Source organism: Falco peregrinus, chromosome 7 (assembly GCF_023634155.1).
Source record: "Falco peregrinus isolate bFalPer1 chromosome 7, bFalPer1.pri, whole genome shotgun sequence".
Lineage (NCBI taxonomy): Eukaryota > Metazoa > Chordata > Aves > Falconiformes > Falconidae > Falco > Falco peregrinus.
In genome coordinates, this window is record NC_073727.1 from 26,627,911 (window position 1) to 26,642,282 (window position 14,372).

Below are 14,372 nucleotides of genomic sequence, written 5' to 3' on the forward strand. Positions count from 1 at the left end.
TCAGTGACAACTCATCAGAAGTACAAGGAATGTAATGAGTGACACAAAAGGCAGCTTTGTCGCCTCAGGGCTACTTTCCCCTACCAAATATCAAACAACTGCAGCAAGTAAAGGAAATATGAAAGCTTCTCATCGCAAAGGTCACAAGTCTCTTTTATACAGCAAAGTATTAGCAGGTCTAATACTGAACTTGTTATCCTTTCCTCCTGTAATGATGAAAGAACGGAGAACAGGCAAGATATGCTGCTGTTTGGTAAAACAGCATTTACAAAGCTTTTCAGGAACATCCATAGCTTTGCATTTGCAATTTATCATATGGAATAAAATAAATAAAATAAAATAAAATAAAAAGACTGACAGTATCATCTGATCATAGGACTGGAAAGCCAGGAACTCATGATTCCTAACTATAGTGCTTTAGCATTGACTTCCCTGCCCTGCTCCTCCATTTTTTTCCCCATTTTATTCCATCACTGCAGGTAAGTGTCCAATATCTATATTGTACAAATAGCACAGCAAATTAGCAAATTATTGCCATTTTCTCTGCTCTTCTGAGCTGTAGCGAATGAGAAAATAGTAGTACATATTCTTTGAAAGCAAAATACACTTTTTTTCTGATTAAATGCAGACTATATTAACAAGAGTGGAGCTCTTGGAGGTTAACTCCATGCTAAATGAACAGGGACAGTGAGTTTATAATCTGTTGTGTGCTCTCACTTGGCTTGTGTCATTAGCTATTGCAATTTTTTACTAGGTCCAACATGTAAACACCTTCAAAAGGTAACATTAGGTGAGCAAAAGACCTGCTATCTGGTAGACAGAGTTTTAACATGAAACACATGAAAAGCACTTTCCTGGTCTGTTCCACTTCACAAGCCATGACAGTCTTTTCTGGGAGTTATTAAAGCTTTTGATGTCTACCTTATTTCAGTCAACAGCAAGGGATGCACATGAAGAAATCTTGCCTTTAAGATAGCACAGAGAAGCTTATTTGTTCTTCTAAACAGACTGCTTTACTTTACAATATCTTAAAATTTCTGTTACTAAGGGGTTCAGCCTTACACCTCTTTCTAATAAGGCACTGACAATAACTCTGATATAATTGTGATTCCATTGGATAAGCAACAAAATAACCTGCTGTGAAATGCAATTCTGATGTCAGTCACAGCTATTCCTAAGAAGTCTGCTTGTGAAGCAATCCCACCTGTCCTGAGAACAAGTCATTCTACTCAATCAGTGCTGTAGTGTTGAAAGTTTCAGTTGATATTGCTGAAATAATTGTGCCTGAAGATCAAACTGACAGATTAGCTAAAAAAATAAATAAATTAAAAAAAAAAATTCCTCTGCACCATAAGTATGCATCTCGTTATGATATTAGGTACTTGGTTTCCAGCCAAATCAACTTCTGTGAGTGAACTTTTCATATACGGTAGTAAACAGAGCACATTAAAAGCCTTCACTACTGCACTAATTAGCTAGGGTAAAATGCCTGTGGAACCAGATTTTACAACAGACAACCTTTTGGATCTTTAAATGGCAATCTTATGTTTCATTTAAGAAAGCCTTTAGTCCATTGTTTTGTAAAGGAAGCCTTAAAAAATGGAATATCTCTGTGATGCAAGTTCAACCCTGCACCAACCCATTCACCTGCTCATATATAAAAGGAACAACATATTTGCAGTACGTTCTAAAGAATCACAATATATTCCAACCGACACGTACAGAATGGAACTGAGTATGAAGAGTAAGTGGGCAAAATGCATCTCCTAACCTTCTCCAAATGCTGATTCTTGCTTTTCTCATGTCATCACTCATGTTCCATTTCCACATTATAATCCATTATTTGCTCTGGGCTATGACAGACATCACAAGAACTACTCCCCTAACTTTTCTTTAACTGAGCTCACAGTGTAGGTTGCTTAGAGTGGTTAGAGAATCAGTCCTGCTCCTGCAAAGCTCATCTGACTGGTAAAGGGCAAAGCCAGTGAGATACTAGGGAAGGAAAAGCTTGCTCATATAAGAGGCCCTATGGTTACTAACAGTTGGGAAGAACATGAAGCTGATACTCTGAGGGAAAAATAATTAGAAGGAAGAAGACATGGAAATGAGACTATTACCATCAGGGAGGGTTTTTTTGGCCCACAAATAACTGATTATTTTTGATGTACACAGGACTAAGCATAGACAGACTTTTTAAGGCATCTCTCACTCCAAAGTTGTTTTTAATCACAAATTACTGTAGAGGATATTCTGCCTTCTAAGTATTTTTATGTTATATTTTCCTGCTCTAAAATAATCCACATACAGTTAAGTCACAGTAAACATCACGCAATAGTAAATCTGCCAAAATACTGAATAAAAAGGTAAAAGCACCTGGTTCTTTCCTATGTTTTGCAAGAGGAAAGAACCATAAACATATGAAGAAGTATTGGGTGACCACAGGCAGAAGTTTACAGGTTAATTTACAGAGCAATCTAAATAAGAACAATCAGCAGATTCTAGTTGTGATTGATGATTCAGTGGGTTTTGTTTTCCATTTCTTTACTTTTTTTAACGTCCAGAATGTTTGTATTTCTCAAGCTAACTGCAGATTCTACGTGACATCCCAGGTTTTCAGACAAATAATCAATTCACTGAGTTAAAAATAATTGATAAAACACTTGTATGGGAGCTCCTTGTTATCATTGACTGATTTTATCTTCAGGACAATACCATTAAGTAGCATCCCTACTTTATCAATAACGAAACCACATGTGAGATGGATTAAATAACATGCTGTAGGCCACATACAACACCTGGGACTGAATCAGTACTTAAATCCGAGTCTCCTGAGACCCAGCTTACTGTCCTAAGAGATGAAACTTTACTGTCTGCCCCACATTAGAGTACCTCCATTAGTTTTACAACAGCAGAGACAGATCTAACCCACTGCCCTGTTCTCGTTCTGACTATTAAGCTAGTATGCATTCACACCTCTTAGGCACTTCAGAATTTACAGTGGCCTTCCCATATACTAGCTAATTTCCAGGCATCAAACATACTTGAGAAGCAAGAGTGACACAGCCATTAGAAGGCAGCAGGAACTAGTGTGCTAGATCTCAAAACAGTTAACGTGTCAGCATGTAACAATCCTGCAGACAATAGGCCTCGAGCTGCTGTTAGCATCTCAAACTTCCCAAAATACTTACTAATGTAGCTTTAAAATGTTCTATTTAAGTGACTTAATACTCCTTTCTATAACTTTATAATTCCTAGCTGACTGTAGTTATACAAGATTGTGGACTGTAGCAAATGCCTTTTTTTTTTTTTAAAATATATAAACCACCCACCACTTGTATAGTATTTTAGAGATCACTGTCAAGCAATAGGAAAAACAGCAGTAAATCATGCAGCACCTGCAATAACTAGATAAGAGAGCAACAACTAATCTTTGGTATTAAAGTATTTTGCCTCTCAGAAAAAGCATGAGAACAACTGTGATAATCAACATAAAGTTTACCACATGCCAAAACAAGTTTACCACAAAATATCATCTGAATCCAATTACTTCCCATGTCATATAACATTGCCCAGGGCACGAACAAGGCTCCTTTCCTGGTGTAGCCTGAGTTTTTCTTTTCAGAGCACATAAATGAGTATTTTTCAAACTCCTCTACATTTCTCTTCTAATTTTTCCGCACTCCCTTCCTCCCAAATCATAACCTCTCACAAACAGGAATGTGGATCCCTGAGCAGCAAACAGAAGCTGACTGACTATAGATTTGCTCCTCCTAATTCTCTCGCATGGATGTTTAAAAGCTGTCCCCATACTCCCATGGCTCCACAAACCACAGGTGGGAACCTCCTCTGTGCATTTTTGCTGAAGACTTTTCAGTCTTCTGGCTGGCCCCATTTGTAATTTCTGGTTTACCATATCTTCCAGATAGGTCTTATTTTTTGCCTCCTTCCCCCCAGCACTCCCAGAACAAGAGACAAGAAGAGCTTTAGGCATCGGTCCAAGATTTCCAGAGGCCCCACAGCGCAGCCAGTGTGCCAACAATCTGTGCGCGCACAGTAATGACATCTGATGCACTCGGAACGTGTGGGACTTGCTGCAGAGGCAATATGGAACACATATGCACATATTTCCATCCTAAATCCTACCTAATACACCCCAGATATTTCCCCCTCTCTTTTTTTCATGCCTGAAGTCCAATGGAGTTGTTGGAACTCTGATGGATCCCAGCATTCATTATAAATTAATTTCCTCTGATACACCTAGTATTTTCCTGTGACATTTGCTTTCAAAGGCATTTTAATATCTGCTTATACCTTTCACACGTTTTCAGCTTCCACAACCACATGCTAGTCTGGAAATAGAATGAGGAGACAGTGCACTGCCCAAGCTTTGAATTACAGTTTCTCTGTACCTAAAACTTGTTCGTGCTGGTAAATGCAGTTGCCACATGGCCATTTCTGACATTCGCTGACTATAATCTAGACAAGTGAGGAAAGGTAACTAAGCAATAGCAATTCCTCAGGTTCTCGGATTTATTTTTCCACAATAAATAATCGCATCCTTTTGCAGTGCAGGACAGTGTTTTAGCCTGGTGGTTGAATGATCATTCTGCAGAACTCTCTTGCCAACAAAATCCAAATCCTCTAAAATACTATAAGCCATCTGATAGTACTTATCTAATATAATATTTCTTTAATTAAGGCAAGTGGTAGAGAGAGGTAAGATAACATGTTCTTATTTGATAGCACTGCTAACTATACAAGCTGCAACTTGATAAAAATGCCTTAATCATACTATTTTCTTGATACTACGCTAAAAGATGCCCCAGAATGAATCATAGCAGACTGCCATGTTTTCTTAAAAAACTATGATGAAAAAGAGTTCCTACAACTTACTTACTAGAATATTCTTTTCTATTTTGATGTTCCCAGAGTGGAAAAAAAAAAAATATCTAATTAATGTCTCCTTTCAAGCTGAAGGCCTGCTTACCTTTTCCTTCATTTTACAGCAGTCATTTCCTTTACTTTCCTTAAAATTACAGTGCAGGAGGCTTTGCCCATAAATGCAAGCAGCACTGTACCTTGCCACTTACTTCAACCTTGTTTCTTCAGGTTGTTAGAAAAACAACCTAAACTACCTGTCAGATAGTTGGGTCTTTAGGTTGCTGTTAGAAAACAGCATTTTCTGTTGTTCAGTAACTCTACAAACTCAGTAATTTTATTAACATTTCCATGATTGCAAGCACTTCACATTTTTGCAGTTACTTGGTTTCACCTGAAGCTTGTTCAGGATACTTTTAGTTGTATGTTTTAATTCTTTGCTAGAGTATTTAGGATCTGATGAACACAGGGAAACAGATTCTGTTTTTAAATTATGGTACTGGAAATGCAGACCAACTTCCACAGGCTACAATGAATTTAGTACAGGTTTATATTGTAGTAACAGAATAGAGAGTGGCCTTTGGCTTCTACAACACCATCTTCCCAACGTGTATTCATCTGGTAAGTTAGTTGCTTGTAACTATGGTAGCAGATTGTATAGAAAACTTTATTAACAAGTAGGGCTTAGATTATAAATGTTCACAGTTAAAGAAACTAAATATTATTTCCCAATAATATTTGGGAAACCCTAACATGAGCTTTTTACTATTATTTTAACATGCAGAAAGCAAAAGCTGTTTCTGTTTTGCAGCAACAGTGTTTTTCTGACTCTTTTATTTCCTTAAAACATGATGTTATATACATGATGAACTTGTATATACTTGTTCTGCAAGCAAATACATGAAATGTAGAAAATTTCATTAGTATGAAGGGACAAATTAAACGAAAGGGGGAAATGTCACTGAAAAACCACCTCTAAAATAATAAAATATGCTTATATATTCCTTTGTGTAATACATAGTTCTTTCTAAACAGACTGTATTTAGTCCAATTTTTCCCCAAACTTAATCCCACCAACTGTAACTAAAACCAGGTCCAGAAAACACAGACAAAAATCCTGAATGATACAAAAGTAAAATCCTAATTTAACTCTTTGATCATGTATGAGAATTATTTCCACTTAAGCAAGCATACCTAAAGGCTTCACTGCAAGAGCAAAACCAAATTGGACACTATACTAGACAGTGCCCAGAATATTATGAATACATAGCTAATAACTAAACTTGTATGTGAAGATAAGATAAGGAAGAGAGTATGAAATACTGAATACAGAAAAAAATACTTAAAGTCAAGACTAAGCCAGTAAAAACCTAAGCAAACATTTGAATTATGTAGCAATTATTGGACAATATTCAGCATGTTGCAGTGGAGAACTGATGACAATGCATTCCTAGTAAATTCAAACAAAAATCTCTCTCACAATGAAAAAATTGGAAACAAATAGACTAAAGCTGGCATGACATGCTTTTAGCTTGATTTTATTGCTATTTACTAATTACACAAAATTATATATCACATAAAAGGCATAAGAAAATAACTACGGAAAATAAGCAGTTACAACAAATAACCTGTCATTTCCTTTTTCATAAATTGCTATATGCAATTATATGCATATATTGCAATATATACAATTGCTATATTCACCTTTCTAAATTATTATTTCCAACTGAAGAGCAGTTAAATGAAAATCTTATATAATTTAAGAGTTTTATTAATAAAAGTGATATGTTAGGGCTCCTGAGAATTATGTGATATTAAGAGATGTTAAAATTATATTTCTTGCACAGAGATCCAAGAGAGTTTTAAGAGTTGCATCCTTTGCCAAAAACATTAGCATTCAAGTTAAAGTCTCACTAGCGTGCTTCGCTCATTAAGATTGCCTTTTTTTAAGTGCACATAATGCTAGAAGCAAAACACAAGTCTGGACTCATAAATTGCATGAACATCACTGCTGTCATTCTGTTACCCACTTCTTCCCTTTGCCTTAAAGCTGCACATAGATCACCTCCATGTACCTTTATTCTTTTATCTTCCCTTCAGTCACATGCTGCTTTAATCCTTTAGTCAGCCTACAAATCTCACCTTGCAACTTTCTTTGTTTTCATTTCCATATCTTTTACTTTGTTGCTTAAACTGTTTTGAGTGCCCTCAGCACTCACCCTGCACACCAGGTACTTACTACATGACCCATTCATGCCCCTCCTGGGGATTCACTGGTAAGTGTCTGATATGAGAAATAAAAGCCTCAGAAATAATAAACTGCAAGCAAAACCAGATCTCTCTGAAGTAGCATCATCCTCTGAAGTTTCACAGGGACTCCTTGTCTGTGTTTTAGTATAGACTACAGATCCCTCAGGGCAAGAACCAAGTAATTTATGACATAATTAAGAAAAACAACAGCATTATACTAATTCACTCTTCAAAAAGATATCCTGAGATAACGGTATATTATCACTCACCTACATCTGCAAACAATATGCTATCTATCAAAAACAGGTAACTGTCACGTAAGGTAACTTCCCAGTACCACACATGCAGGTCACTCAGCTGGTCCATTCACATCAGTGTTTCACAAAATCAACACAGTCAGGGCAGTCTAAGCATTTAATTTACAGGCGTTTAAGGTGATCCTCTTGGTATGTTCTTGAAACACTTCCAGTAACTCTTTTCACCCACTACAGGCTACAGCAGGCAGAGACTGTAGGAGTCAGCAGCCCGGCTTACACGGTGACAGATCTGCAAAGCAGGCTCTAAGAGTCTCCTTCAGACAGTGTGGGACTGTGCCACAGCGATGCAGGGGGCACGACAAAACTCCATCCCCAGCACCCACCGGAGAGGACACCCTGAGAAATCAGAGGCCTCAACAAAGAGAGCTCCACAGGGAGGGACTGCCACACAGGACTCAATCTGCAGGGTGACACTGGCTCACAGTGGGAGACAGTACCCCAAACAGCGAGCCACCAGCAAAAGGAGCTGTGGCAGGAGGCGAACAGGCTCTGTAGCACCCCAGAGCACAAACAGGACACAAACGGGGTTGCCTCAGGGACCTTGCAAAGATTTCTGGAGGACACTGGGGTAAATTTCTTCATGCAGATACTACATGTGTCATCTCAGATCTGCTACTCAGGAAGAAGGAAGATCTGGCTGGGGATATGATAATCAATGGCAGCCTTGGCTGTAACAACCATGAAGAGGTGGAGTAGTGAAGGCAAGCGGCAGAATACAGGCCTCAGGTTTCAGGAAAAACTGGCTGGATCATCAGGGTCCGAGGACGGTGGTAACTGGAAGCTGAGTACAAGTCAAGCACCACAGAGGCCTATGAGACCTTTCCGGTATCTTTACCAATGCCAAGGAGAAGGAGATGGAACATGCCCCTGCCAAGCTGTGGATGAGGGAAAGCTGGGGAAACTGTAGAGCTGCCATTCAGAGGGAACTAGACAGGCAGAAGGAACAGGCCACAGGAAACCCATGAAATTCAGTGAGGACAAATATGAAGTCCGGCACCCATGATGAACTAACCTCCTGCAGTAGTTCAGGTGGGGTACTGACTAGCTGGAGAACGTCTCTGCAGAAACAGATGGGGGTTTGGTGGACATCAGGGGAAACGCAAGCCACCAGCATACCCTGGTAGTGATGACTACTAACAGTATCAACAGGATGTATTGGTTCTATCAACAGCAGCACAGCCCGTAGACTGAAAAAAAAGTGATTACTCCCCTTTACTCAGCACCTGTTGGACCACATTTGGGCCACTTTGGGGACCTAAATACAAGACAGACTTTGACAACCTGGAGTAAGTTCATTCAAGAGCCCCCAAGATGGCCAGAGGCTGGAGAACCTGCTCTGGGAGAGCTGTCTGAGGCACATATGCTTGTTCAGATTGAAGAGGAATCTATAAGCAGCACTCCCAGTACTACAGAGAGGTGACAAAAGATGATGGAGCCAGACTCTTTACAGTGGTATGTGACAGGAGAATGATAGATTAAAAGTATAAACTGAAACAAGAATTTCTGACTGGGTATAAGGAAAAAATTCTTCACTATGAGGATGACTTAGCACTGGAGCAGGTCATCCAGAGAGGATATGGAATCTTTGTTCTTAGAGGTTTCCAAAGACCTGGCCGGACGCATCCCTCAGCATATCCCGTCTGAATTCAGAGTGGACCATGCTTTGAACAGGCAGATGGATAAGAGGCCTCCTAAGGTCCCTTTCAACCCAGTTGAATCTATCATCAATTAGTATTTTACTTTGGACCAGGAGTTTGCTTTTGAAATGAATGATTGTTCACACCTATAACAATTAAAAGTGCGCTTAGAAATTATTTTGGGATGAAATTGAACCAAAAGGTGTGCACCAGCCACTCCTGAGCAGTAGTCCACTGGACCAGGTCAGAGTACGCCCAAAGTACTCCCCTTTCTCCAAAACACTGATAATGTGGATGCTAGCTACTCAGTACCTTTGTGCTTTACAGATACAGTTCTATTGTGTCACACTACTTGCTAATGTAGACACTGACATCTGAAGAGTTATGTTTTTCCATTTCAGCAGATGAATAGGAACACTGGCACATAAACCCCAACTTTTTGGCTTTTTGATGTTGACAAACTTTGTCCAAGGATAGAAATGCAAGTTACCTGCCGGAAAGACTGAACATATATATCCTCACTAGAGCTATGCAGAAGTCTTTTTGCCCTTGTTAACAGCTCCTGCACATTCAAGGCAAGATCAAAAAACCAAGCAGCATTTTGCCCAACTCTGGTCTTCCTGCACTGGAGGATTCCAAATGGGAGAGGAAAGCAATACAGAACTGTGAAGTGCAAGTCCACATCAAAGAAGTCAGCTGACAGTTCATAAATTTTTCAAACCTCTTGCTGTATATGTTTCATAAACAGGAGTTATTTCAAAAAGCTAGAGCAGAGGTCCTCAAACTACAGCCCGTGGGCCAGATACGGTCCCCCAGGGTCCTCCATCTGGCCCCCCGGTATTTACAGACACCCCCTCCCCGCCGGGGTTTGGGGGGAAACCAAGCAGCCGCAGATGACTGCCTGCCACTGCATCCCCGCCAGCCCCCTGGTTAAAATGTTTTGAGGACCCCTGAGCTAGAGTGTGAGACAATTCAAAGTGTTGGTCCACCCAACAGAACATGAACCCAACTGACATGCTAGTATAACACGGTGTTTTGTAATTCTCTAAAGGCCTAAATAGCATCTCCAAAAACTTCTGTAACAGGAAAATGCCTGCAACTGCCAAGCAAGCTACTTCTGTAAACATAAGAATGGTTTAACTCTGTTAGCAGAGGGACACCATTTCCTTTGCAGTTCTCTTCAATATATAACCTAATCAGGCAGACAGGATCTCTCCTGTGCATCTCAGCGTTGTTACCCTGTGAACAGCTAGGAGCCAAGGCTAATTGCGCTTATGGAACTTACTAAGGGGGAAGGAAGACAAGAGCCTGGCCACCAGCATTTCCTGAACATGGAGCTTCATAAGTTGTCAGGAGTGATCAATCTACAGATTGCACACAGCGCAGGAGACTGCCCTTCTCCTTATCAAGCCACATGCTTGATACAGGCATCTGGACATGAAGCACCCTCAAAGAATGCCACTTTAACAGCCATAGCTTTTTCCCTTTTGAAGGTTTACAAGATTACAAGATTACTGAGCCCGTATCAAAAAACCATATAAATTGATGCAAAGAATATTTTTGTTTTAAGAACAAAACAAACCCATATTTAAAATGTCTAACATTAACTTTAACTCATACAAAAAAAAAAATAAAAGTACTGTCCTCAAAGCTTCAATCTGAATTAGTCTTTCATGGATTGGACCACACTCCACCTACTGCTACTTCAGGGAAAAAAACCCTAGCTGGTCAGTTGATTATCGTATCTATTGCAAGGCTACCCTCATTTACAAAACTTAAAGGTAAACCTGTTTCTTATGTAGGAACTTACCAATGGCCTTTGTATAATGTCTGGCTCCAAGCAACAGCTCTGGAGCTCTATACCAGAACGTCACCACAACTGGATCCAAGTCTGCCAATGGCTTCAAAGGTGAGTTGAACAATCTTGCAAAACCCATATCAGCTGGGGGAGAAGGGGAAGAAGAAAAGAACATTTAGAACCTTAATACAAATCAGAATTTAACAGTATTGCCAAAAAGCAATTACAACAAAAGCTCAAAAATGTTAAAACTTAGAAATCAAGGTTTCTAAGAAAGCAACAAGTTATTTGTAACAATATAGGGCCAAATTTATCTATAGGCTAAATTCTATTTACTTCATTCATAAGACTATGAAGTTTGATGTTTGACTTTACATGTTTTCATCATAGTATTATAAAACTTTACATAACGGATGTCTGTTTATTTAAATAGAACTGTAACAGAAACTTGGTTAACTGAAGTCAATGGTTTAAGGTCTCTAATGTACATTTTCTCTCTTATTTTTGCGTATGTTTACAAAACTGTGAGCCCTTGTGACTGCTATGTATTTACCCAAAGAGCAAAACCAAAACAACTGCAGTGTAGATTGCTTTGCACTATTTTTCAGGGTATGCTTCCTACTTGATTTGGAGGAATGAACTCCAGAATCAGGAAGAAGTTTTTAACTAGGAATTAATGAAACCAGTGAGTGTACACTGTTACAGAGGTGTATTTTAAATGTAAGCATTCATTTTACAGAACTCAAAAATTCTCACTAGAAACAACCTGGTAAGTAACATTAAGAAATGCTAGATGGGAAAGCACAAAATTTGGGTGTATACCCAAACCCACACATTTTAAACCAAGTCTGAAATGTCATCTTTTACACAAATTCACCTAAATCTTTCTGCTTCCAAAGTTGTGAAATGCCAAGTATAATTTTCTTGCAGTTACCCATACCAATACAAGCAAATGAATCAAAATTAGCTGAACATTAGCAAGTAGAACAAAAGTTGATGAATAGCAAAGAGGTACCAGTGTATTACTTCTTTCTTGATGATTGCCACATGCTTTATTAAAAAAAATTATATCCACATGACTAAGGCTTACGATCTGCACAGGTAATCAGATTTTGGATAAAGACTATCACAGTTAGATGTATTTCTCACCTTGATGCTGAATAATACCCTTTTGCACAGCAAACCTTTTGACTTCTACAAACATATGCATTGATGTTATTTATATGAAAATAATTAAGAACAAATACAATTTATAAGTAACAATGTTACATTAAATCATGATAGTGGAAGTCAAAAGAACTGTGGACACTGTTCTATGTTCTTACTAGGTTCTTACAGATGCTTTTATCTCACTAAATATCCTCAGCAAGCTTTATAAATATCTACCGTCTGGAATTTCTTATACTTTTAAGCTCAGTGAATGAGATTTAAAATCGAACTAGATGTTCTGCATACATACACTCAAAAGAATAATGAAATTTGTTTCTATCTTACAACAAAGATACAATTTTTTAAGTAATTCCTTAGCTGTGGAATGAAATTTTCTCAAGATGTTTACCTATTTTGACTCTTCCTCTTTCAGGACCTTCACCCATTACCAGAATGTTTGCTGGTTTCTGGAAAACAAAAAGCAGAATCTTTAGCTGAACAACCTTTGATGATTATCTTCAAGAATAATAAAATTATGTACCTTTATTTTATAATGAAAACATTTCTATAAATACCCTTAGAAGTCTAAAATTACCATACCTTTACGTTTCACTGCCATTTAGTTTTTATCCTTAAATACCAATTTCACAATTAGAAAAATAGTACTTTGACATTTCACAATAAGCAACATAATCTTCAATTAAATTTGCGTTTCCATTTTTACCAGAATGATCATGTTCATTGGTGAGATTTTCTTCTACAGGAAAATTTTACAGCAGGCTAATGTTTATGCTACATATCAATAATCTGGCAAGAACTACCATTTACTAGTATAACTTACCGAAAATTATGCCAAAACTTGGTATTCAAATGCATGGATGAGAGTTGCTTCTGTTCTCATCATACATAACTATGTTTTTAGAGCTGTGCCTTGGTTTTAATGTATGAATGATAAAAATCACATTAGCAAAAGCATTTTTTTCCAAAAAGTAAGTTGATTTCATGCTATGAGAATTCACTCAGACTGCTACATCCACAAGCTTTTGACAGCGTAGACAGCAGCTTTACAAGTAGAACAAAACCTTTATAGGCATTTTATGCAATCTGCAGTTGTTCACAACCAGCTGCTTGTGAACACCATATAAAAATCTGCATGTGACATCACAGCAATTGTTTTGCAATTAGGATCTAGGTTCCCTGAGACATCAATAGTCACTCCTTGGAAACTTTTTCCCTATTGTGTTAACAGTTGTAAAAAAGTAAACAAGACTGAAAACATTAAGTGATTTCAATTAAGAGATGCATAACAAAGTTTCAAAGCAGGATTTTTGGAAGGTTCATCCAAACATTAATTATATTTAAAATCCCTAATAATGCCTGAAGAGGTCTGCTTAAGCAGGCTTTGTTCAAGAATCTGAAAGAGCCGTCCAGAAAGCCAACACCAGTATCTCAATTTCTCAGTTCCTAACACTTGCCGCTGTTTACCTGAAATGAGACACTCAAACTAGGGTTACTAATGTGTCTCGAAAATGCAAATTCTTAGCTTTTTTGAAAAAGCAAACCAACCCCCCCAAAAGCACTACTTCATCTATTCTTTCTTCTTCCCCCCAGGAAGCTGTTCTCCTTTCCCACCTCACCCACAGTACCAGACACTGCTTCTTCCTTGGCTCCAGCCACAGTCTCTCTTTCCAGATGCCATTGCCGCTTTTACTCCTCTTTTTATAATCTCAGGATAATTCTCAAACACCATCCCTGACTTCTCATTTCCCAACATATTTCTGGAGCCCTCCAAGATGGAATATGCACTCCCTTCTTGGAGAACACAATAGCTATTTTAATTGTTCTTGAGTAAACACTCACCAGCAAATCTAGGAAAGATAAAGATGATGCTTGCTTTTAGCTAATACTCAGTGATAATTAAATCAACACCTCAAGGAAACGGGTCAAACTCTGCTTTTACATTTGCATATTACTCTGGACTGAACTGAATATTCTGGAGAACAATCTCTTTCTGCATATTCAGAAACCAGAGAGCAAGGAAAGCATGCAAGTTCACACTACATTTTACCTCTGCTAGATATCACATAGCTAAAATTGTCCCAACCAAGACAGAAATATTCCAGTTTCCTGGTTGGAATTCTTCCCCAAGCTCCTACCTAGCAACCTTGATTGACAGTTGAGTACGAACCAAAATACTTCAACAGACCTTTATATTCAGAATTGGATTTTAGGTACTATAAAATGCATTTATTTGTCAAGTGAAGAGAGCTGATAGAAATCAGTGCAGTAACTACATTTTTAGGTTATTTTTTTCTACAGAAGAATTATGCTGTAAGAAATAAA

General features: G+C 38.2%; 1 protein-coding gene across 2 annotated transcripts in view; it reads right to left on the bottom strand.

The window, feature by feature from the left end:
• Positions 1-14,372, bottom strand: part of CDK19 (cyclin dependent kinase 19) — a 133,057-nt gene that overhangs the window by 27,058 nt on the left and 91,627 nt on the right. For both annotated transcript variants that reach the window (XM_055809932.1, XM_055809931.1), the window contains 2 exons: positions 12,439-12,496; positions 10,893-11,024 (listed from right to left, as the gene is read on the bottom strand). In XM_055809932.1, coding sequence (XP_055665907.1) covers positions 10,893-11,024; positions 12,439-12,496 — 190 coding nt within the window. The remainder of the gene's footprint in view (positions 1-10,892; positions 11,025-12,438; positions 12,497-14,372) is intronic.